The sequence below is a fragment of the Pongo abelii genome, chromosome 2 (genome assembly GCF_028885655.2).
Source record: "Pongo abelii isolate AG06213 chromosome 2, NHGRI_mPonAbe1-v2.0_pri, whole genome shotgun sequence".
NCBI classification, from domain to species: domain Eukaryota; kingdom Metazoa; phylum Chordata; class Mammalia; order Primates; family Hominidae; genus Pongo; species Pongo abelii.
The window spans coordinates 134,665,955-134,693,069 of NC_085928.1; the positions used below are offsets into that span (position 1 = coordinate 134,665,955).

The following is a 27,115-nucleotide window of genomic DNA, read 5'->3' on the forward strand; positions in this document are numbered from 1 at the left end:
GCAAAAAAAAAAAAAAAAAAAAAAGAGGTCAGGTGTGGGGGCTCATGCCTGTAATCCCAGCACTTTGGGAGGCCGAGGCGAGTGGATCACCTGAGATCAGGAGTTCGAGACCAGCGTGGCTAACTTGGCAAAATCTCGTCTCTACTAAAAAATAATAATAATAATAATTACAAAAATTAGCTGGGTGTGGTGGTACAAGCCTGTAATCCCAGCTACCTGGGAAGCTGAGGCAGGAGAATCACTTGAACCTGGGAGGCGGAAGTTGCAGTGAGCTGAGATTGTGGAGATCGCGCCACTGCACTCCATCCCGGGCAACAGAGTGACAGAGTGAGACTCCTTCTCAAAAAAAAAAAAAAAAAAAAAAAGCTCTGGGAGTCTCTTTGAATCAATTCTGGTTGTACGGTGAGGGGTCTGCCTAACTCAAAATTTTAAAAGTTAACAGAAAAGAAATTCCCTACTGTAAACAAGCAGGAAAGCAAGGAATCTATAGTGACAAAAAACAGTTCGTTCCCACTGCTGAATGTGTATATATATGTGTGTGTATATACACACACATATATATACACAAATATCAGAAAAAGATGATGAAGGGTGCGGTAGCTGTAATCCCAGCACTTTGGGAGGCCGAGATGGGCAGATCGCTTGACCTCAAGAGTTTGAGACCAGCCCAGGCAATATAACAAAATCCGTCTCTACCAAAGATACAAAAAAAAAAAATTAGCTGGGCATGTTGCTGCATGTCTGTGGTCCCAGCTACTCAAGAGGCTGAAGTGAAAGGATTGCTTGAGCCCAAGAGGGGGAGGTTGCAGTAAGCTGAGATCGCACCACTGCACACCAGCCTGGACAGAAGAGAAAGAAAAAGGTGACAACATTGAAAAATAATCAAAAAACCTCTATATAAACTAAAATATTATTACTAGACAAATTTAATAATCAGTCTATTCTGAAACAGTTCAGAACAATGGAATCCAAAATAACAACAGAAATTCCAATTATGTTTTGATCGCAAGGATTTGTTTCCTACTTTCCCGCTCGTAAAAACAGGCTGCTTTTTTATTTATTTATTTATTTTTGAGACAGGGCCTCACTCTGTCACCCAGGCTGGAGTGCAAGTGGTGCGATCTTGGCCCACTGAAAACTCTACCTCCCAGGCTCAGGCCATCCTCCCTCCCACCTTAGTCTCCTGAGTAGCTGGGACTACAGGCACATGCCACCACACCAGCTAATTTTTGTATTTTTTGTAGAGGTGGAGTTTCGCCATGTTGCCCAAGATGGTCTCGAATTCCTGGGCTCAAACAATCCACCTGCCTCAGCCTCCCAAAATGCTAGGATTACAGGTGTGAGCCACCACGCAAGACCCAAGCTGCTTTTTAAATAGCAGTCCCAAAATAACAAAAATCTTTATTAATACTAAAATAAGGAGAAATGCTGGGACCAACTAAAGCACTTTGTTAGATCCCTTTGTCGAATTTTTGTAAACTGAATATTATTGTGCCAATCCCAAATATAATTTCAGAGAATGAACTAGAATATTCTAAACCATCACAATTCAATCGAAATATAACGTGAGCTATATATGTAATTTTTAATTTTCCAGTAGAAATAATTTTAATAATACATTAACCCAACATATTCAAAATATTATCATTTCAACATATAATCAATATAAAATATAATTACTGAGACATTTTGCATTGTTTTTGCTTACGATGTCTTCAGAAACTGTGTGTATTTTACACTTACAGCATATCTCAATTCAGAGTAAACAGATTTCATGTGGCCAGTGGCTACTGTATTGTACAGCATAGGTCTAGACCAACCATTTCATTCTGTGGATGGAGATACTAAACAGCAAAAAGGTTAAGGAACCTGGTAAACTGCAGGGCCAAGCTAGAATTCTTTTCTTGGTTTTGTTTTCTTAGAGGTGGGGTTTTGCTCTGTCTCCCAGGCTACACACACAGTGGCCCCATCACAGCTCACTTTGGCCTCAAACTCCTGGGCTCAAAGGATCCTCCCATCTCAGCGTCCTGAGTAGCTGCCATTACAGGCACAAACCACCATACCCAGACAGGCTAGAATTCTTACTTCCTAGTTCCCAATTGAATGTTCTTTCTACTTGATCAGACTATCTCACTTCTGTGTTTTATGTCCATGAAACACAGAATAGTATTAAATTATGGCAGACCAAAGATGACTGGGATGAAAGAAATTGTCAGGAGACTACATAAAACCAGAGCTCCAAAGAACATATACGGCTGAGGCAAAAGAAACCCAACATTTAATCCATAGAATTGATACTATCTCAATCAATAAGCCAGTATGTTTTGTTCTGACAAATTCAAGAACATTTCATTTCGTGTGTACAATTACTGGTGAGTAAATCAACCATGCTCAGAATGGTGACTACTGTATGTGAAAACAGAACAACAATGTATACCAACTGAAATGTATTCGAGAATTCGGGCTTGCATAATTCCTAACAGAATTCCCTAGACCCCAACTTGTACTTTGTCGGTAACAATTAAGAAGATATCTGCATGAATAAGATAAGAAAAAATATAGGAAACTTGCTAAAATACTCTGGCAAATAAAAGCAGGAGGTTAGATAAAACAAAATTGGCAAATGTAAATAATCATTACAGCTGGGTGCTGAGTCCAAGGCAGTTCATTAAACTATCCCTTCTGCCCTTACGAGTGTTTGAAACTTTCCATTAAGAAAAAAAAAGTTTTTTAAAAAGCACGGAAAGGAGGGAGGAAGGAAGAGTAATCTCAGAAGAAGGTTTTCTAGAGCCGTTATACTAAGACCAATAAATAAACACTGGCATTCCAACAATAATTCCAAGACCACTTGAAAATGTGCAGTAATTTCAGTTTTAAGAAAGCAGACTAAAGAATAGAGAAGAAACAAGGAAGAAAGGAAGGAGTAGGGGGAAATATTTTTTAAATACCTATACCCCCAGTACCCTGAGAGAATCAGTCAGCAACTCAATATACAACCTTCCAGATCTTTTCCTGATCATATATATTAAAATACATGTTTGTGGTATAGTATGAAATATATTTGGTCTTTGTCCCAGTTCCTGTCACAAGCTCTTAAAACCCTTGGGATTTCCTGAGCAGGAGGAGTATCTTTTATTGTTCATCATGAGCCCCTTTCGATCATACCTGAGTTTATGCTAATGAGGTGACTTAAGATAGTGCATAGATAACCCAGGATGAAGCTGCTCACCAGAGAGACCAGGTTATTAGAGGATTAAAGGATTGGAACCTTCAGCCCCACCCATCAACCTACAAGAAAGGTAAGGGAGGGAAAGCATAGAGATAAAGCCCTATAAAAAAAAATTTTTTTGTTTTTTGAGATGGAGTCTCGCTCTGTCGCCCAGGCTGCAGTGGTGAGATCTCAGCTCACTGCAGCCTCTGCTCCCAGGTTTAATCGATTCTCATGCCTCGGTCTCCCAAGTAGCTGGGATTACAGGCTCAAGCTTCCAGGTTGCTGAACATGTGCAGGTGCCTGAGGGGTCGTGCACCTGGAGAGGCAAGGAAGCTTCACTCTCCTTCCCCAAACCTTGCTATGTGCATCCCTTCATCTGGCTGTCTTGTATCCTTTATATTAAACCAGTAAACTGAAGTGTTTCCTTGAGTTCTGTAAGCCATCCTAGCAAATTATTGAAACCAAGGAAGGGGTATGATGGGAACCCTGATTTATAGCTGGTCGGTCAGAAGCAAAGGTCACAACCTGGGACTTGGAATTGGCATCTGAAGTGGGAGCAGTATTGTGGGACTGAGCCCTTAACCTGTGGGATGTGATGCTATCTCCAGGTAGATCACGTCAGAACCGAAATGAATTATGGGACCTCCAGCTAGTGTTCAGAGAGTGGGAGAATTGCTTGGTGAGTGAAGGAAAAAAAAAAAACCCCACACATCTGGTCACAGAAGTGTTCTGTGTTGAGTAAAATAGAAAAAAGTTTTACACTATTATATTTTCTTTTCTTTTTCTTTTTTTTTTTTTTTTTTGAGACGGAGTCTCGCAATGTCGCTCAGGCTGGAGTGCAGTGGCGTGATCTCGGCTCACTGTGACCTCCGCCTCCCAGGCTCAAACAATTCTCCTGCCTCAGCCTCCCGAGTAGCTGGGATTATAGGTGCTTGCCACCATGCCCAGCTAATTTTTGTATTTTTAGTAGAGACGGGGTTTCACCATGGTGGCCAGGGTGGTCTCGAACTCCTGACCTCGTGATCCGCCTGCCTGGGCCTCCCAAAGTGCTGGGATTACAGGCGTGAGCCACCACACCCGGCCTTACAGTATTATATTTTCTAAACTAATAAAATGGAATTATACTCATGAAACATCAATGCTGTTCCTGAGTCAGCATCCTGTATTTGGGAAAGGACCAACTAAGAAGTTCCCTCGGGGTAAAATTCGGAGTTAGACACATAACAGGCACAAGCTCCTCCACAGGGTATTTAAATCCTGAACTAATACTCACAGGGACAGAGGCAGTTGGAGCTGAATCCTAAATCATTCAGTGGCAGCAGACTGAACAGAAGGTCTGTGAACTTCTGCAGCTGAGATCCCCAAACGAGATCAAAACCTGTTTTCCCATTGTTTTCAGCTTCTAGAAGCTACTAGTACCCTTTTTATATGCATTGTTTTCTTATTTAGGCCAGACAGAGTATATATCTGTTGTGTGACGTGAAAGAACCCTGATAGTGTTAAAATACCACTACTACTAACAACATCAGCCAATAATCATGTATTTACATGCCAGGTACTAGTCTAAGATTTTTTCTTATCTCATTTAATCCTCACAATGATCCTGCAAGGTAAATACTACTATGTATTAACCCATTTCAGAGCTGAAAAAACTGAGGTCCAGGCAGATTAAGTAATGTGCTCATACTCACAGCTACTGGTTATAGAGTCAGGATTTGAACTCAGGCTGATAGATCCAATAATTTAGTCCTAAATTATAAAACCTCCTATCAAGCTGCTTTATTACCTGATTTCTTCACAATCATCTCCTAAATTGGAATATTTAGGTTGTTTCATGCTTTTTATTATCGTAAGTAAGGCCATAAAACACTGTCACAGTCCTTTTAGTTTAATTTGAGGGCACATCTTAATTTACACACAGATTAAATTTCTGGCATGGATTTGCCAGGTCAAAGGATATGTGATTTTTTTTTTTCATTCTTCATTCTTGATTATGTATCGCAGAATGAGCGCATTTGTTTTCAAAGCTTGTTAAGAAATAAAAAAGGAAACAAAGTTGGCTTTTTTTGCAAACCACTGTTTCTGCCTTCAGGCATTCATGTGTGTTTACGTGCTTAGAATGGAGACAATCTGCTCAGCTAAGAAAGAAAGAAGATCCTGTTTTACATGTTAATTGATGTAGGATAATAGGATTTCCCAATCAATAACAAATACACTTCAAGCCTAGGGCTTAAGGATTTCTTGAGTCCAGACATTTATTACATCATATTTCCTGAGGCAATCCTAAACTCCATTCACTTCATTCATAGTTAGTGGTTGTTTTGTTTTGTTTTGTTTTGCTTTTAAAAAAAAAAAGGCAAATTATAATCAAGGACAGTTCTCTAACTTTTGAAATTTTTGCTCTGTATTGAGTGCTTCAAAACTCAGCTTACATTATTTGAGATACCAATTAAGTCGACAAAATGATGAAATTATTAGTGTGTTGCTTTTGTGAGATCAGGACTATTTCTATTTTCAGAAGGTTATTCCAATGTGATGACTTCTTGGGAAGATCACATTATCTACTTTTATCCTCTGTAAATATTGAAATACTGTCTGAGTACAAAATAAAATTTCAGACGACCTAACACCATGCTAACCTTGGAGGCGACACCATTTCTTGTAAGCAGGAAGCTCTATAGAAATTATGGCATAAGAAGTCACCCACTTATAATGGTCAGGTGGAAAGAGCAAGTACCTTAGCAAGAACGTTCTGCCCAGTGAGAGCTATGTTCTTGTAGTCATGGACAGCAAACTGGCCTTGTTGACATTTTGGGGGAGACTGTATAACTGAAGGCAGAAAAGTAAAAATAGTCTAAGATTCTTCGTGGACTGAAATTTTAGTATCTAGGAAAAACTAATTCCTCAACTTTTATCTACTCAAACAACATATGATTTTTTTTAATATTTTAATCATACAACTAGTATTAGGACAAAGAACAACATACTAGCACAGTCCTTTTGAGTGACTGCAGCAGGGCCTACTGTGCCATCACGGACAATGATTATTTTGCAGGGTCAGATAAGAAAGTTGAAAGGGAAACCACCAGTAAACATTCAATAAACACAATAAAGAGCAGCCCAGTGAAGAAAGAGCTATCAGATACACAAAACTAAGGAATATGAAGATAAAATGAAGCACCCCAGAAAGTTCAGGGCAACAGAAATAATAAAAATGATAATTATTATCATTAAACCAGTTGGTTGAGGTTTCAACCCTGAGGTCAAAGACCCTCAGGCCCCAACCCCCAAAATGAATCAGGACATGTTACACATCATTCGTGCTAACTAGTTCAATTGTCATGTTTCATCTTATTTGGCAAGCCCCCAGTCCAACTCAGCTCTTGAAATTAAGAAGGGACAAAGTCACTGCACACAGTGCAGCATTTGTCTCTCATGAGAAGCCCTTCCCAGCAACCTCGTGAGACTAGAGAGACTCTTGTTGTTGGTCTCATACAGAGAGAGGTACATAGCATTCAAATTTGGTGAACCCACACAATTCAGTAAGTTAAGAGTCTCAGGCTACAATGAACTCGTTATACTTTCCTTGAAGATTTAGGAACTCACCTAGGGCATGGCTACAACTCCGACAGGATTCTGTTAGACTGACAATTATTTGCTGCAAATCGGCTCTGGGGGGAGTGGGTGAAGGGTTAGGGTTTTTCCAGCCATTACATTTACAAGACTCCTCGGCCTAAAAAAGGAATAAAGAAAGAGACAAAATTATTTAACAGGCAGCTGTGGACTGATGGCTTTACATGAGAACAATGTACACTAATTATATGACAGCTATCCCCTCACCTCTGACTTTGTCGTCTTCCATATACACAAGAGAAAAATAGAAAACCCAAGGGTGGTATTTGATTTGAGTGCTTTGCTTTTTGTTTTCTTTTGTTTTCTGCTGGCTGGAATCTGCATGCTACAGCTCACGCAGCTGACCCACACACTTTGCTACCATTGCCCCCAGTGGGTGTCCATGAAGTGGTGAGTTCCAAGAAAGTCCGTCTCAAAAGACTGGACTTTCCAAATCCACAAGCCAGACTCCTGATGTCCCACAAACACAGCTAAGGTCTAGGCTAAGGTTGAGCCTTGCAGGTTCCAAGGCACCAGCTGCATCTCTGCCCCATGGACCAGAAGGGAAACCCATAGAACCGAAGAAGTTAGCAATCTTAGGAAGATGAGATGGGGTACACCCAGCTGAAGGCACACTTGCAGGCTCCTCCAAGACTTCTGTGAGCTCCCAGCTTTAGAAATGAAGAGGGTTTCATCATGTAGTCCTGGGTTTCTACTTATACATCTATTTCCCAGGTTTCCTGTACTAGAACGCCATTATTTTAGCAACACTTGATAGAAAGCTTCCTTAACTTTGTCCACATACTCTTCACACTTCCCTATGTTTGTAGACAAGAGTGAACATGATGTGGCCTTCTTTAAGTGATTTGACCTATGAAATGGAAGGCAAGCATGAGAAATTATCAATTATTCTACCAGGTACCACATTGTATGCTTCAGCAGGTCTCAAGTTATGAAAGGTTCATACCTTTCATTTGTGCTTGCAATGAATGACCCCAGCCACTTATGAAAATAATTCTTCTGCCCCTTCTCTACTATTCTTAGCACTTGATCACTCTCACCATTTATTTACTAATTCAAGTCAGCTGTGGCTGGGAAACCAGAAGATACATTGTTAGAATAACATGTAACACAGATGAAGTCACTCTAGGGTAGAGCCATCTACATATACTATCCAGTATGGTAGCCTCTGGCCACATGTGGCTATTGAGCACTGGAAATCCAGCTAGTTCAAATCAAACTGCACTGTAGTAGCAAAATATACCGATTTAGAAGACTAGTGCAAAATATAAAATATATAATTAACAATTTTTATATTATATATTGAAATTATATGTTTAAATGTATTATTTTGGATATATGGGTTAAAGAAAAGATATTATTAATGTTGACTTATTTTTATTTTTGTAATACAGTTATCCAAACATTTTTTTTTTTTTTTTTTTTTTTTTTTTAAGACAGAGTCTCTCTGTGTTGCCCAGCCTGGAGTGCAGTGGCAAGATCTTGTCTCACTGCATCCTCCACCTCTCAGGTTCAAGCGATTCTTGTGCCTCAGCATTCCGAGTAGCTGGGGTTACTGGTGTGCGCCACCACACCCGGCTAATTTTTGTATTTTTAGTGGAGACAGGGTTTCGCCATGTTGCCAAGGCTGGTCTCGAACTCCTGACCTCAGGTGATCCGCCCACCTTGGCCTCCCAAAGTGCCAGTATTACAGGCGTGCACCACCGTGACCAGCAGCATAAGTCTAATTTGAAGAAAATGGTCAGAGTGGCTGCTGCTTTGACCTCATACATAAAATTATCCAGGATAGAGATCATTTCTGAAGTGTGTATATATGTATAACAGTATAAGAAAAGAGAGGCCGAGGCCAGGCACAATGGGTCACGCCTGTAATCCCAGCACTTCGGGAGGCCGAGGTGGGTGGATCACGAGGTCAGGAGATCGAGACCATCCTGGCTAACATAGTGAAACCCCATCTCTACTAAAAATACAAAAAATTAGCTGGGCATGGTGGCAGGCATCTGTAGTCCCAGCTACTCAGGAGGCTGAGGCAGGAGAATGGTGTGAACCTGGGAGGTGGAGCTTGCAGTGAGCCAAGATCGCACCACTGCACTCCAGCCTGGGTAACAGAGGGAGACTTCATCTCAAAAAAAAAAAAAAAGGAGAATAAACGATTGGCAAGGTAAGAAGGGTCGTGGTAGAAGAAAAATCTGCTTTTGGATGAGTCCTTTTCAGTGGGCCATGTGAATCTGGAACACCTAACCTGACTGCTTTTCCCATTTTGTATTAATGAGGATGGAGAAGGCAGGGCCAGGAGAAGCACCTACATCAGCATCCCCATAGCTATATCCCCCAGTGAGTAGCTCAAGTGACCGTCTTTTGTCTAGGCATCAGGCAGGCCCAACTCTTACCCCCAGAGTTCTCTGTTGCCAGGCTGAAACTGGCCTTGAAATTCTCTGTAATGAGCCATCCACCTCTTCAGAGGTTGCAAAGGTCTCAGAGTCCATGTTCTTGAAGGAAATTGTCATGAGAATTTACAATGAAGACAATGAATAGCAGAATATGGCAAACCAAAATATACAACTTTGGCCAAAGGGTTATTAAAATGCAGATATAAGAAAAGCTTGGCCGGGCGCAGCAGCTCACACCTGTTATCCCAGCACTTTGGGAGGCCGAAGCGGGTGGATCATGAGGTCAGGAGTTCAAGACCAGCCTGGCCAGTCTTAAATGGTGAAACCCCGTCTCTACTAAAAATATAAAAATTAGCAGGGCATGGTGGCAGGCACCTGTAATCCCAACTACTCAGGAGGCCGAGGCAGGAGAATGACTTGAACCCGGGCGGCAGAGGTTGCAGTGAGCTGAGATTGCGCCATTGCACTCCAGCCTGAGCGACAGAGTGAGACTCTGTCTCAAAAAAAAGAAAAAGAAAAAGAAAAGCTCTCTGCCCTCCCCTATATCCCCAGAAGCAGGACATAAATTTTTAAAGGTATCCCCCCTTCCCTCTCTAACAAGAAGGACAGAAGCTGATCATGGAGACAACTCTAGACCTTTATCAGCCCAGATAGGGTACCAGGGGAATCTACATAACAAACCTTGCTAAAACCAGCCCTAATCTACCATTGGTTTCCCCACACACTTGCCTTCCCACAATCTGCTGTCCCTAGCAGCTCAAGGTCCTTTTCCTTTGTCTTCTCACTTCTCTAAAAATTTACTAGTCTTTGCTGAGATAGCCTATAAGCCCAAGTTCTAACTACCTCCTTGAGTTACTCTTCACTGGGTGCTCTCATGTTCATGCCCAATGAATATGTCAATAAGCTTGTTTTTGTTTTTCTCTTGTTAATGTATTTTGTTAGTCTGACTGACAGGGCCCCAGCCAATGCACCTAAAATGGTAAAGGGAAAACAGCTTTCTTCCTCTACAAAAGTATCACTAAGATTTTGTAGAGTCAGAGGAAACCACCCTTATTGTGGACCAACCTCTCTTAGTTGCCGCATAGCTACTTCCAGGAACTCCCTAAGCCTCCAGCTTTTCTGAATAGTTGGTCTGATCCACAGCCCTTTCCCAAAGGACCTTCAGTTTGAGAAAGAGAAATGACTAAACGGCCCCAACAAAGCAATTAAATATGGCAGGCCAAACCTAGAAGGAAAAAACAGTAATAACCAAAAACACCTTGAGTTTGGAGAACGGCATTTCAAGCCAAGCAGTTATGCACACTGACTCATTCTTTCAACAATATTTATTGAGGCCTACTACATGCCAGGTACTATTGACTATGAAACAAAGATTCTGCTCTCCTGGAGATTACATTAGGGGTAGCCGGGGATGGGGGAAAACAAGATTAACACAAATGAGTAAATTATAGAATATACTGGAGAATGTAATGGTGCTATGGAAAGAAAGAAAAAAGGATGAGTACAGGGAACTTAGCAGAGGGTGGGATAAAAGGTATAATTTTAACTAGGACTTTTTGAGATGATCTTAGAGCAAAGACTTGAAGAAAGGTGGGAGTTGGTCATTAGGTATCTGGTATAAGGGAAACACAGCTAGCACAAAGGCAAGAGAGTGCCTGGCTTGCTCAACAGAAAGTAAAGGCCAATGTGGCTACAGCACAGTGGGTAAAGACGGGTTGAAATTAAACCAGACAGGGTCGAGCACAGTGGCTCACACCTATAATTGCAGCACTTTGGGAGGCCGAGGCAGGCGGATCCCCTGAGGTCAGGAGTTTGAGACTAGCCTGGCCAACATGGTGAAATCCCATCTCTACTAAAAATACAAAAATTAGTCGGCATGGTGGTGCATACCTGTAATCCCAGCTACTCAGATGGCTGAGGCAGCAGAATCACTTGAACCCGGGAGGCAGAGGTTGCAGTGAGCCAAGATTGCGCCACTGCAGTCCAGCCTGGGTGACAGAGTAAGACCCTGCCTCAAAAAAAAAAAAAAAAAAAAAGAAAGAAAGAAAGAGAAAAGAAATGAAATTAAGCCAGACGGGACAGGCACAGGTCATCCTAGAACTTTGGGAGGCTAAGGCAGGCAGATCACCTAAGGTCAGGAGTTCGAGACCAGCCTGGCCAACATGGCGAGACCCCGTCTCTATTAAAAATACAAAAATTAGCCAGGTGTGGTGGTGGTCACCTGTAATCCCAGCTACTTGGGAGGCTGAGGCAGGAGAATCGCTTGAACCCGGGAGGCAGAGGTTGCAGTGAGCCAAGATCGCACCACTGCACTCCAGCCTGGGTGACAGAGTGAGACCTTGTCTCAGAAGTTTAAAAAAATATAAAAAATAAATAAAATAAAGAATTCAAGGATCTAAAACTTTTCTTCCTATGGGCTTGCTTATAAAATTCTGCCTTGCCCTGAGATGCATGCTAACAAGTAACAAGCTTTAAATTCTTGGAGAAGACAACACAGAGTTTTAGAGATGTAGATCTTAACTTCATTGTTGCAACAAAGTTCAGTCAGCCCAGAAAAAAAGTTTATTTATGCCCCTTCTTGTCTTAACATGACAGAGAATAATGGCTGTGTTCACTGGGGGCTCATAAATGGGTGAGTCACAAATCTCATGGCAGGGAGATTTGTAATAATAAGGTCTTATATTTCCCCTACTCAATTAAAAAAAAAAAAGTTACAGCTTGAATATTAACCGCACGTGTTGAAACCACTTGTGATAGAGTGCTTAATGAATTCTACCATACAATAAACACTGATGCTTAAAAATGTAACTGAATAAAGATCTTTTCTTTCAAAATTGGCTGATTTTACTTCCTCCACTGAGTCTTGGGATCCCAGTACAAAGTAGATTTTTATTTCTTTTGTTCATAATGACTGAGACTTTCCAAACAAATTAAAATTCCCTGAAAACTAAGAAGAATGAAGAGAGGGAGACAACATGGGGTGAAACACTGAGAAGTATAAAAGTTTTGTCAGCCCCGCAGCACTCCAACTGTGCTGTCCAAGATGTGGCAGCCAGCCACAAGCAAATACGGAGTCTTTAAAAATTGGCAATAAAAATTGAGATGTGTTATGAGTGTTTGAAAATATGCCCTGAATTTCAAAGACTTAGTATTAAAAAAGAATGTTAAAATATCACATTAAGAATTATTTTATATCGATTACATATTATAATAATATTTTGAAATATTCAGTTAAAGTAAACATTAGAATTAATAAAATTAAATTTTTGGCTTTTCTGATTTTTTTTTTTAATGCGGCGCAGTGGGTTAAATAGTGTGTGCCCTAAAGTTCATGTCCCAGCCAGCTGCGGTGGCTCATGCCTGTAATCCCAGTACTTTGGGATGCCGAGGTGGGAGGATCACACATGAGGTCAGGAGTTCGAGACCAGCCTGGCCAACATGGTGAAACCCTGTCTCTACTAAAAACACAAAAATTAGCCAGGCATAGTGACACACGCCTGTAATCCCAGCTACTCGGGAAGCTGAGGCAGGAGAATTGCTTGAACCCAGGAGGCCAAAGTTGCAGTAAGCTGAGATGGCACCACTGCACTCCAGCCTAGGTGACAGAGCGAGACTGTCTCAAATAATAATAATATTAAATAAACTTCATGTTCCCCTGGAACCTCAGAATGGGGCCATATTTGGAAATAGGTTCATTGCAGATGTGATCAGTTAAGGATATGCAGATGAAATTATCCTAAGCCCTAAAACCAATGACTGGTGTTTTCCTAAGAGAAAGAAGAAGGAGATTTGGAGACAGACACAGACAAACAGTAAAGAAAGCCAAGTGAAGACAGAAGCAGAGGCTGGATCTCACTATGAGACAGACCAGGGTCTCACTATAAGCCAAACAATGCCAAGGATTGCCAAGCACCACCAGATGCTAGGAAGAGGCAAGGAAGGATTCTTCCCTACAGCCTTCAAAAGGAGTGTGGCCCACATGACATCCTGATCTCAGACTTCTAGCCTCCAAAACTGTGAATAAAAAAAAACTCTATTTGTTGTTTTAAGCCATATATTTTGTGGTTATTTGTTATGACAGGCCTAAGAAACTAATACACAGGACTACTGGAAAATGTTAAATAATATATGTGGCCCCCATATTTCTATTCGATATTGGTGCACTAGACTATAGAGGGACTCCACCCCCAAGCTCCAGGTCTTCACTATGGACCCTAACAGTTTAAGCACAGAATAGTCTCAGCATCCCTAAGTGGTCCTAACTCATTAAAGTTATACCCTATTGATATATCTGAGAATCCCTTGAGTTTTCCTTACTTGTTTCAGTATTTTTTGTAGGATATGAAAATTGGTTCTTGCACATGTGCATGCTCCATGGGACACCTAACAACCTAAGTGTACAAAATTTTTAATACATATGGGACTCGTTGCTTGATTTGCTAAAAAGGACATACTATGTCCTTTAAAAAACAGTCAATGCTCTTATCCTTGACTGCCAGCAAAGCATTTTCTGCCAAGTTTTCTGAGCTGCTGCTTCCATGCCCTCCACTTTGACCTTCAACTCCCCATTCCAATGCTCAGGCCTGGCCGCTGTTCTCTGAGATAAGAGGTCTCCTTTCAAAACACCTTTCCCATGTCTCTCCTTAATTAGGCATGACAGCTGCTGTCTAAGGGAACTCCCAAGAGAGTTGGTCTTGCAGCTTTAATGAAGTACCAGCTGAAGGACAACCTTTTAGGGAGTGCACTGCCAAGCCAATTATACCGTAGCAGCTAGCAACCTGGGCACAGGGAGGGGAAAGCTACCCAGATGACTTCACCTCCCCCAAGAGCAAGTCTCTGCAGACATTGCAGAACCAAGAAGGAAGAAAAGGCCACTGCACTACTTTCAACAGGACTGGGATAATGTTTTCATCCCAACAGGATCCAGGGTTAGAGGTCAATAGTATGCAACTGATGTTGTTATAGTATGCAGAAACCAGGATGGATGATAAGAAAGAAGATAAACTGGATAAACAAGTGGTCACAACCCAGATTACAGACACACAAGGGGTGGAGAGCTCACAGTTCACGCAGTGTTAATGAGTGAGATCGGTGTGAAGATATGTGAGTGACATCCAGAGGAACAGGAGAAAAACAGCCAGCTGTCTAGCAGGATTCTGTCATGCTTAAAATATTGGAAAGTCACATTTGTTGGAAAACTTAAATTAGTGTCAAGGAGTCCCACAGCAAGAACACGTCGATGGAAAATTTATTCAGTGTAACTGTGAATCCAACATTTATTTAGCACCCAAAATTAAAAATGTACATGTATTCTTATCTCACCCGATGTAAGTAAAGTATGAATTATTGCCATTATTAAAAAAGAAAGCTGAGGCTTTAGGTGATAAGAGACTTGCCTGGGGTTACTCATTCTACCCTGTAGAAGCACCAAATGTGTCCAGGCAGGTAATTGGCATTGTGGTTGTGAGAGAGGAAGGCCTCACTCTTATTCACTACCTCTCTGCTCCATGCTGGACAAAGGCATAATGTTTAAATGTCAAGGATCAAAACCGTAACTTCACACCCAATAAGATATCTCTAACCAAATATAGACAGGAGGAGTAAGTTCTGGTGTTCTATCGCACAGCAGAGTGACTACAGTTAACAATAATATATTGCATATTACAAAATAGCTACAAGAGAGGATTTTGAATGTTCTCATCACAAAGAAATGACAAGTGATTGAGGTGATGAACATGCTAATTACACCGATTTGGCCATTACACAATGTATACATGTTTCAAAACACCACACTATGCCCCCATCAATATGTATAATTATTAGGTGTCAATTAAACACAAAATAAATTCTTTTTTCAAAAGGAGCAGACAATAACAAATTATCAGGCATGTGAAAAATTGGAATCCTCATACAGTGTTTGTGGGATGTAACAAGGTACAACCACTTTGGAAAACAGTTTGCTAGCTTCTTATATACTAATGGAACAGAATAGATAGCCCAGAAATAAACCCTCACAGATAACGGTCAAATGATTTTGACAAGTGTGCCAAGACCATTCAATAGAGAAAGGACAGTCTTTTCAATAAATGGCGCTGGAAAAACTAGGTATCTGCGTGCAAAAGAATGAAGTTGGACCCTTAGCTAATAACACACACACAAATGAACTCAAAATAGATGAAAGACTTCAACATAAAACTGTGAATCTCGGCTGGGCGTGGTGGCTCATGTCTGTAATCCCAGCACTTTGGGAGGCCGAAGCAGTTGGATCACGAGGTCAGGAGTTCAAGGTCAGCCTGGCCAACATGGTGAAACCCTGTCACTACTAAAAATACAAAAATTAGCCAGGCATGGTGGCGCACGTCTGTAATCCCAGCTACTTGGGAGGCTGAGAATTGCTTGAACCCGGGAGGCAGAGGTTGCAGTGAGCTGAGATTGTACCACTACATTCCAGCCTGGGAAACAGAGCAACCATCTCAAAAAAAAAACAAAAAGGGCCTACTCAGAAGTTGTTGTGAGGTGAGATCGCACCACTGCACTCCAGCCTGGGCAACACGGTAAGACCCCATCTCAAAAGAAAAACAAAAAAAAGAATCTCTTAAAAGAAAATACAGAAAAAATCTTCATGATACTAGATTAGGCAAGGGTGTCTTGGATATAACACCAAAAGCACAGGCGGCCAGGTGTGGTGGCTCAGGGGTATAATCCCAGCACGTTGGGAAGGTCACGAGTTCAAGACCAGCCTAAGCAACAAACAAGACTCCATCTCTACAAAAATTTTAAAAATTAGTTGGACATAGTGGTGCACGCCTGCAGTCACAGCCACTCAGGAGGCTGAGGCGGGCAGATCCCTTGAGCCTAGGAGTTTGAGGCAGCAATGGGCCATGACTGTGCCACTGTACTCCAGCCTGGGCAACAGAGCAAGTTCCTGTCTCGAAATAAATAACAAAAACACAGGCAACAAAAGAAAAACAGATAAACTGGAATTAGTAAGAACTTTAAATTTCTGTGCACCAAAAGACATACACAACAGAGTGAAAAGGCAACCCAGAGAATGGGAGAAAATATTTGCAAACCATATATTTGATAAGGGGTTAATATCCAGAATATATAAAGAATGCCTACAACTCAACAACAACAACAACAACGAAATTTTAAAATGGGCAAAGGACTTGAGCAGACACTTCTCCAAAGAAGATATACAAATGGTCAATAAACACATGAAAAGATGCTCAACATCATTAATAATTATGAAAATGGGCCAGGCACAGTGGCTCACGCCTGTAATCCCAATACTTTGAGAGGCTGAGGCAGGTGGATCACCTGAGGTCAGGAGTTCAAGACCAGTCTGGCCAACAAGGTGAAACCCCGTCTCTACTAAAAATACAAAAATTGGCTGGGCATGGTGGTGCATGCCTGTAATCCCAGCTACTCGGGAAGCTAAGGCAAGAGAATCGCTTGAACCCGGGAGGTGGACATTACAATGAGCCGAGATCATGCCACTTCACTCCAGCCTGGGTGACAGAGCAAAACTACATCTAAAAATTAGCAAAACTACATCTAAAAATTATATATATATATATAATTATATATGTTATATTTTATATATAATATATAATATATTTTATGTATAATATATAATATATTATATATTATATATAAAATAAAAAATTATAATATATTATATAATATAATATAATATATATTATATAATATAATATATTTTATATTATATTATATATTATATATTATATTATATTATATATTATATATTATATTATATTATATATTATATATAATATAATATATTATATATTATTACATATTATATATAATGTATATTATATAAATATATATTTATATAACATATATAGTATATTATATGTTATATTATATATTAATATATAATATATTATATATATTATATATTTTTATATTATATATTATATTTTTTCATATATTATATATTTTTTCATATATATGTACAAAAATGCAAATTAAAACTACAGTGAAATGCCACCTCACTCCCAGTAGCATGGCTACCACAAAAGTAACAGAAAACAGTGTTGGAGAGGATGTAGAGAAACTGGAAACCTTGAATGTTCCTGCTGAAGATGTAAAATGGTATGGCTGCTATGGAAAACAGTATGACAGTTCCTCAAAATATTAGAAATGGAATTACCATATGATGCAGCAATTCCACTTCTGGGTATATACCCAAAAGAATTAAAAGTAAGAAGTCAAAGAAATATTTGGACACCCATGTTCTAGCATCATTATTAAGCACAACAGCAAGAAGGTCCAAGCAACCCCAGCATCCCTTGAGAGATGAATAAATAAGTAAAACGTAATATATACATTCAAAGGGCTATTATACAACCTTAAAAAGAAAGGCAACTCTGACACATGCCACAACTTGAATGAAACTTGAGGATGCTACGCTAAGTAAAATAGTCACAAAATGACAAATACTGTATGATTCCACTTAGATAAGGTGCCTATGGTAGCCAAATTCATAGAGATAGGAATGGTGGTTGCCGAGGGGTTGGAGGAAGGAAGAGGGAGTTACTGTTTAATGAACACAGAGTTTCAGTTTTGCAAGCTGAAAAGTGTTCTGTGGATGGATGGTGGTGATGATTGCACAATAATGTGAATTTCTTAATACCAATGAACTAGACACTTAAAAATAGTTCAGATGGTAAACTTTAGATCATCTATATTTTACCACAGTTTCGTTGTTGTTGTTGTTGTTGTTGTTTTGAGACAAGGTCTCACTCTGTTGCCCAGGAGTGCAGTGGTATGATCACGGCTTATTACAACCTCAACCTCCTGGGTTCAAGCAATCCTCCAACTTCAGCCTCCTGAGTAGACAGGACCGCAGGCATGTAGCACTACACCTGGATAATTTTTTTTATTTTATTTTTTGGTAGAGACAGGGTCTTACTATGTTACTCATGCTGGTCTCAAACTCCTGGGCTCAAGTGATCTTCCCACCTCAGCCTCCCAAAGTACTAAGATTACAGGCCATGAGCCACCATGCCCAGCATTACCACAGTTTTTTTGTTTGTTTGTTTGTTTTTAGACAGAGTTTCTCTCTTGTTGCCCAGGCTGGAGTGCAATGGCGCGATCTCAGCTCACTGCAACCTCCACCTCCTGGGTTTAAGTGATTCTTCTGCCTCAGCCTCCCCAGTAGCTGGGATTACAGGCATGCATCACCATGCCCAGCTAATTTTGTATTTTTAGTAGAGACAGGGTTTCTCCCTGTTGGCCAGGTTGGTCTCAAACTCCCGACCTCAGGTGATCCGCCCGCCTTGGCCTCCCAAAGTACTGGGATTACAGGCGTGAGCCATGGTGCCCAGCCCACAGTTTTTTAAAGAAACAACAATTTTTTCAAAAAGTTAAACATAAATTTACCACATGACCCAGCAAATCCACTAAGTATCTACCCAAGAGAAACAGAAATATATCCATACTAAGACTTGCATGCAGAGGCCTCAGTAACATTATTCATGATAGCCAAAAGGCAGAAATAATCTAAATGTCTATCAACTAGTTAACGTATAAGCAAAATGTGTTCTAGTCATATAATGGATTATTACTTGCAATGAAAAATAAAGAAGTGCTGACATATGCTACAACATGGATGTATCTCAAACACATTACACTCAGCATAAGAAGCCCGTCATAAAAGGCCACATACTGTACACTTCCATTTACATGACTATCCAGAAAAGGCAAATTTATAGAGACAGAAAGATTAGTGGTCATCTGGGGTGGTGGGTAGGAACAGGGTTAACTGTAAATGGACCCAAAGATCCTTTGGAGGTGATGGAAATCTTCTAAAAGGTAGATTGTGGTGATGATTGTACAACTTGTCAATTTCTTAAAAATCATTGAATTGTACACTTAAAACTAGAGAATATTATGGTACCTAAATCATAATTCAATAAAGTTATATTTTAAAAGGCAAGAACTGATAGTAACTATCACTTCAAAGACAGGTGTTCTGAAGTTTCTCCAGTGTGTCGCAGAATCAGGGCTTATCTTCTCACAAATTAAGGAACCTTTAGTAAAACAGATACACTTACAATTTAAAAAAATTTTGCTTTTAATAGGACCAGCACCTGGGGGTCGTCTTCTCTGTCCAAACCCAGTCCTTTTCAGATCTAAATAAGCAAAAGGTCCTTCCTTCACTGTCAGAATCTGACTTGGCAAAAGAGAAACAGCAAATGACAAGACAAGTGAGCCATTAAGTAGGGTGCCCTGTTTTTGAAATTAGTAGAGAGTTGGAAACAATTAAAACTTGCTAATAATAAAGACTGGTGTTGCTGGTATTCATTTTGGGATTCCCTACTTCAGCAAGTAAGTCCAACTTTCTGGTCTTTTCACAAATTCATTGGAGCCAAAGTGGAATCGAAATGAATTTCTGGGCTGGGTGTGGTGGTTCAGGTTTGTAATGCCAACCCTTTGAGAGGCCGGGGCGGGAGAATCACTTGAGGCCAAGAGTTAGAGACCTGCCTGGGAAACACAGCCAGGCCCTATCTCTACAAAAAATAAAAATAAAAATTACCCAGGCATGGTGGCTCACACTTGTAGTCCCACCTATTTAGAAGGCTGAGGCAGGAGAATCACTTGTGCCCAGGAGTTAGAGGCTACAGTGAGCTACGATTGCGCCACTGCACTCCAGCCAGGGTGAGAGAGAGTAAGGCCCTGTCTCTAAAATAATTAATTAATTAATTAATTAATTAAAGTGAATTTCTAGATAGTTATTCTAGTTCCCTTCTTAAAACTACCATACAGGCCGGATGTGGTGGCTAATGCCTGTAATCCCAGCACTTTGGGAGGCCGAGGTGGGCGGATTACTTGAGGTCAGGAGTTCAAGACCAGCCTGGCCAACATGGTGAAACCCCGTTTCTACTAAAAAATACAAAAAATTACCTGGGCATGGTGGGGCGTGCTTGTAATCCCAGCTACTCGGGAGGCTGAGGAAGAGAATTGCTTGAACCTGGGAGGTGGAGGTTGCAGTGAGCAGGGACTGTGCCACTGCACTCCAGCCTGGGCAACAGAGCAAGACTCCATCTCAAAAAAAAAAAAAAAGTGAAAACAAAAACTGCCATATAACATGCAAGACACAGCCTAAGGGTGGGGGAAAGGAGACTAAGAGTTTCTGGAAATGGTTATTAAAAGGGAATAAGGAGTGAGACAGACAATGGGGGAGGATTGTGGTGACAGGATTTAAAATTTCAATTTCATTTGCTACCATTGCAAACTGAGTTTTCCACTTAACTGTGTACATGTATTTGAAAAAGATATTTTTGTTTTGTTTGTTTGATTGGTTTTTTTTTTTTTTTTGAGACGGAGTCTCGCTCTGTCGCCCAGGCTGGAGTGCAGTGGCTCGATCTTGGCTCACTACAAGCCTCACCTCCCGGGTTCACGCCATTCTCCTGCCTCAGCCTCTCCGAATAGCTGGGACTATAGGCGCCTGCCACCACGCCCGGCTAATTTTTTGTTATTTGTAGTAGAGATGGGGTTTCACCATGGTCTCAATCTCCTGACCTCGTGATCCACCCGCCTCGGCCTCCCAAAGTGCTGGGATTACAAGCGTGAGGCATCGCGTCTGGCCTTTTTTTTTTTTTTTTTTTTTTGAGACAGAGTCTCTGTCGCCCAGGCTGGAGTACAGTGGCATGATGATCTCAGCTTATTGCAACCTCCGCCTCCCAGGTTCAAGCGATTCTCCTGCCTCAGCCTCCCGAGTAGCTGGGACTACTAGACGCATGCCACCACGCCTGGCTAATTTTTGTATTTTTAGTAGAGACGGGGGTTTCACCATGTTGGCCAGGCTGGTCTCGAACTCCTGACCTCAAGTGATCCGCCCACCTCAGCCTCCCAAAGTGCTGGGATTACAGGTGTGAGCCACATGCCCAACAAGATATTTTAATTATATTTTTAAAAAACAACACCTGGAGTCCACTGTAAGCAGCTGGGATTGCCAAAAGTTTTCTCTTTGGAAATGAGCAGTTTGAATTATGCTGATGTAATTTGGAGTAGTGCTTCTCAAATTCCAATCTACTCAGGAATCACCTGGAGATCTCATCAAAATGAAGATTAAGATTCAGTGGGTGTTGGGTGGAACCTGAGATTCTACATTTCTAAAAGTTCCTGGGTGAAGACCACTCTTTGAGTAGCAAAGATTTGAAGAGATAAAGATGGTTTGACTTCAGCAACACCTTTCTCTTCTCCCTGAATTAACTTTAGCTTTTCATATACAGATTAAATGATTCAGTAATCCTTCCCTGGGACATAAGCCCTTTTTCGTCCTCCACTGTGTGACAATCCTTCCAGTTCACACAGCTGTACATGGAAGGCCAGCAGAAGATACCATAATGCTATGACTTCAAGCTGGGATTTTTAAACTATGGGAACTTTAAAAATCTGACACAAGTGAAAAGAGGAAAGTGTACAGGGTGGGTGTCAGGGTTCCCTCAGGAGAACAAAATTGCCTGGGATTAAGATAGAAATAGAATTGTAAGAGAGAAAAGATAACTAGTGAGGTAATTCACTATCAGAAGCATCTCTGAAAACTTTATTTATTTATTTTTTTTGAGACAGAGTCTCACTCTGTTGCTCAGGCTATGGTGCAGTGGCGCAATCTCAGCTCACCGCAATGTCCGCCTCCCAGGTTCAAGCAATTCTCCTGCCTCAGCCTCCCGAGTAGCTGAGATTATTGCCCGCCAACACACCCAGCTAATTTTTGTATGTTTAGTAGAGACGGGGTTTCACCATGTTGTCCAGGCTGGTCTTGAACCCCTGACCTCAGGCGATCTGCCTGCCTCGGCCTCCCAAAGTGCTGAGATTAGAGGCGTGAGCCACCGCACCTGGCTGAATACCTTAATTTAGAGTGCCATTTTGGTCTGTGAAGCCACAAGGAATCAAAAAAACAAATATTAAAGAGTGGTCAAGGCTACAGAAAGAGAGTGGAAAGCATATCATGAAGAAATGACCCAAGACAAAACAACCCAGGTATAAATAAACACCTCATTCAAATTCTTCTCATCTATGCTCTCCATGGTTACTCCAAAATCAAATCAACAGAAAATCTTCATGACATCCCTGACTGGAAGAAATCCTTGTGTTTATGCTGGAGTTGAATAAGATACTGCCCTCCCTTTGCTAAATATTATAATTAGGTCCCGCTGACTGAAAGGTCTGGAACCCCCTTGGCAGGCTCTCTAAAGATGCTGGAATGGCTCCAGTGGTTACCAAATAGCCTAGGGGTTGGCCAGACCCTTCATTACATCCGAGTGACCTCTCCAGGAGCAAACCTAAGCATGCATTACTCCTGAAAGGGCCTCAGGAGGTCCTGGGTGACACTGGGGCCTAGAAACTAGTACCCTGGAATGCTAAATCCAAGACAATTTCTTTCCATTTAATACACACACACAGAATTTATCAGAAATTATCTGTCAAAATGCCAGAGCAGTCAACTCAGACTTAGACACAGTGGAAAGATCTGTCAAACTGCTTGGCTAACATTGAGCAGTTCAGACAACCAGCTGACTAACAGAATTTTTCACCCTTCCGCCTGTTGTTTTGGCACCAAATCAACCAGGATGAGCAAAATAAGTAGTGCCTTATATGTTGTTTCCTTGGACAGCTCACATTCTCATGGTATCAGTCATTATCTGAGATGATGACTCTCACATCCACATAACCAGCCCAACCTGTAAAGCAGAACTTCCAGCCCTCATTTCTAACTGCTTACATCCAGCATTTCTGCCCAGTCAGTTTTACAAAAAGGCTTGCCCTCCATCCCAATACTCCCTTTTCCACCACCCTATTACCTTTGTTGGCACTGTCCTTCTCCCAGCTCCTAAGGTTAATCTGTACTCAATGCCCTCATCCAGGCCACCTGATTCTTCTTTCAAACTCTGTCAGACCTATACCTTCTCCATTCTCATTGCCAGGGCCCCAGTTCAGGCCCTTATCAGCCAACTAGAAGAAATACTTCCTCCCCTCTTCCAATACGTTCCCACTCCCAACCTTCCTCCTAATACCAACTCACATCACTCTACTCTAAAATGCCACTTAAGAACGTCAAGCATTTGTGTTTACTACTTTCCAAGGCAATTGCAGTCCAAATCATGTTATGTTCCCCTCCCAACAACCCTGTAGGACAAGTAATTCAATGCTTAGAGAAGGGGTGTGGCTTGCCTGAGTTCACCCAGCTGGCAAAGAACAAGGAGCCAACACCAAAACCTAGAACTTCTCTGTGGCATTCTAAAATACCTTGTGCCTCCTCCTTCTTAAAGGGCAAGGACACTATTATCAAATGGATTCAGTACAAAATTTTCTACCTGAAATTCAAGACCTTCTATCAACTCATTTCTTCCTAACCTAGCAGACCCTATTTCCCAGTTTCTCTTTGCCCGTATTTCTCTTTTCCTCCAAGTTGGCTAGCCTCTTTATTAAAAACAATAATTATTATTTAGCATTGTTTTAATTGTAACAGTAACTGACATCTATGAGGCATTCAGGATGTTCCAGATTCTATACCAAGTTGCTAAATACATTATTTCATTTTATCCTCAAAACAGCATTTGTCTATTAACAGACATATCTAATGTATCACCTCCAACAAAGAACTCTTTATTCTTACCCAAACCTGCTTCTCCTATGGTATTCTCTATCTTGGTAAATGGAACTACCATCCATTCAGTTGCTCAGGCCAAAAACCTGGACATTATCCTTCATTTCCGTCTTTTCATCACCCCCTCCCCTGTAACAAATTAAGTCCTGTTGCCTCTACCCTCACAATATAGCCCAAACTAATTCTCACCCCTCCATTCCTACTACCCTAGCCCAAGACATCATCTACTCATACCTAGACTACAATAACTTCCAACTGGCCCTCTTTATCTACTGTTTCTCTCATATACTTTATTCTCGGAGCAGCCAGAGGGGTCACTTCAAACCGGAAATCTAATTTGAATTCACTGGGAACAGCCCAGATGTCCATAACAAGTCAACAGATAAACAAACTAGTACGTCCACACAGCAGAATACTCCTCAGCAATAAACAGAAATTAACTACCAATGCATCCAACAACATGGATTAATCTCAAAAATATACTGAGTGAAAGAACAGTATGTACTATGTGGTAACATTTATATGAAAAATAGCTAAATTAACTTAAACTGACACAAATCAGATCAGTGGTTGCTTCCAAGGGAGAGAGATTTGAATGGCAAGGAGCAGGCGGAAATTTTCTAGGGGGATGGAAAAGTTCTGTGTCTTGATACGTATTTGTTGAAACTTATCAGAACTAAAGATCTTGACATCACTGTGTAAAAATTATATGTTGGCAATCTGGCCCCCATTTATCCCTTCTACCTAATCTCCTACACTCATCCCCCCCACCCCACCCACCTCCATCTAGCCACACAGGTCTCCTGACAGGCCTCGCACACGAAAAGCCACTTCTGGCCCCAGAGTCTTTGCACAGCACCCTCTTCCTCACATCTTATCATGCAGGCCTCAGTCCGTGTCCCTTCTGCAGAAGGATTTCCTGGGCATGTATCTAGAGGAATTCCCCAGGCATTCTCATTTAATTCTCTGTTTTCATTCTCTGCGAGGCACTTACCACTTTCTGTTATTTTCTGGCTTATTGTCTGCTTCTGCTACCAGAAAGCAAGCTCTGCAAGAATAAGGACCCATCTGTCACTGTATCACCAGCATCTAAATCAACACCTGGCACATTAAATAACAATTTGTTGAGTAAACGGAAAAAGTTGACATATATCACTGTCTCCATATTACAGCTGCGAAATCTGAGGCTTGTAAAGCATAAGTAACCTCCCCATAGTCACACATCAGGGTTCAAACCCAGGCAGTCTGGTGCCCAGGTCCATGTTCTAAACTACTCTCACGTCTGGCTCACATCAGTTTTGCTTCTCTGCTTGGTTTTACTCTGTTCCGTCTACCTGGGCTGGGTCTCTCTCCCACCCTTTCACCTCCCCCTGGCTCACGATGGTTTCTCTCTGCATTGACTTCATGCTTGATTATTCATTTTAATTTTTCTTTCACTTAATATCTGTCTCCTCAACAAGAAAAGGGCTTCTTGTGGGTTTTGCTTCCTTTTGCACATGTAGCAGAGAAGTGGCCACAGGCCCCTAACCGGTGCTCACAGATGTGTTCCTTTAGAGGTGGGATGAGTCAGGTAGTCCTGTAAGTATGTGCAAATCCTGGGTTACATGACTCACTTCATTATTTCAAAGTATGCTGACCTTGGCGTCTTTGGCATTCTGCCATCTAGTTTCAACACCAGCTTGTCAGAGCTGATGCAAATTGGCGCTGTCACCATCAATCACTATGATATTACTCAGGTCTCATCCTCATACTTCTGGAACCTCCTGCATACCACACAAACCTCCCAAAAGGCTGCACAAGCCAAGAGTACGCAACGCATAAGGACTGATTAGGATGGCATGGAATTTAATGGAAGCAACTCCATACAACTTGCCCTGAGGTTACTGACAAGATTACCCTAAACCTCCTCCTGATATTAGGTGATGTATTGTTCCAAGTGGACCATTAGAGACATTATTCACACTTTTTTCCAAAATAAATGCATCCATCTCCTTCACATCTGTAATCAATCCCAGCACTTTGGAAGGCCGAGGCGGGTGGATCACGAGGTCAGGAATTCAAGACCAGCCTGGCCAAGATGGTAAAACCCCGTCTCTACTAAAGATACAAAAATTAGCTGGGTATGGTGGCAGGCCCCTGTAATCCCAGCTACTCAGGAGGCTGAGGCAGAGAATTGCTTGAATCCGGGAGGTGGAGGTTGCAGTGAACCAAGATCGCGCCACTGCACTGCAGCCTAGGTGACAGAGCGAGACGCCGTCTCAAAAAAAAACATAGGCATGGGCAAGGACTTCATGTCTAAAACACCAAAAGCAATAGCAACAAAAGCCAAAATTGACAAATGGGATCTAATTAAACTAAAGAGCTTCTGCACAGCAAAAGAAACTACCATCAGAGTGAACAGGCAACCTACAAAATGGGAGAAAATTTTCGCAACCTACTCATCTGACAAAGGGCTAATATCCAGAATCTACAATGAACTCAAACTAATTTACAAGAAAAAAACAAACAACCCCATCAAAAAGTGGGCGAAGGACATGAACAGACACTTCTCAAAAGAAGACATTTATGCAGCCAAAAAACACATGAAAAAGTGCTCACCATCACTGGCCATCAGAGAAATGCAAATCAAAACCACAATGAGATACCATCTCACACCAGTTAGAATGGCAATCATTAAAAAGTCAGGAAACAACAGGTGCTGGAGAGGATGTGGAGAAATAGGAACACTTTTACACTGTTGGTGGGACTGTAAACTAGTTCAACCATTGTGGAAGTCAGTGTGGCGACTCCTCGGGGATCTAGAACTAGAAATACCATTTGACCCAGCCATCCCATTACTGGGTATATACCCGAAGGACTATAAATCATGCTGCTATAAAGACACATGCACACGTATGTTTATTGTGGCACTATTCACAATAGCAAAGACTTGGAACCAACCCAAATGTCCAACAGTGATAGACTGGATTAAGAAAATGTGGCACATATACACCATGGAATACTATGCAGCCACAAAAAATGATGAGTTCATGTCCTTTGTAGGGACATGGATGAAATTGGAAATCATCATTCTCAGTAAACTATCGCAAGAACAAAAACCAAACACCACATATTCTCACTCATAGGTGGGAATTGAACAATGAGAACACATGGACACAGGAAGGCGAACATCACACTCTGGGGACTGTTGTGGGGTAGGGGGAGGGGGGAGGGATAGCATTAGGAGATATACCTAAT

At 41.3% G+C, this 27,115-nt stretch overlaps 1 protein-coding gene across 2 annotated transcripts in view; it reads right to left on the reverse strand.

Moving 5' to 3' along the window:
* KAT2B (lysine acetyltransferase 2B) overlaps window positions 1-27,115 on the reverse strand; it is a 115,658-nt gene that overhangs the window by 74,890 nt on the left and 13,653 nt on the right. For both annotated transcript variants that reach the window (XM_024245200.3, XM_024245201.3), the window contains exon 2: window positions 6,818-6,944. In XM_024245200.3, the coding sequence (XP_024100968.1) occupies window positions 6,818-6,944 (127 nt within the window). The remainder of the gene's footprint in view (window positions 1-6,817; window positions 6,945-27,115) is intronic.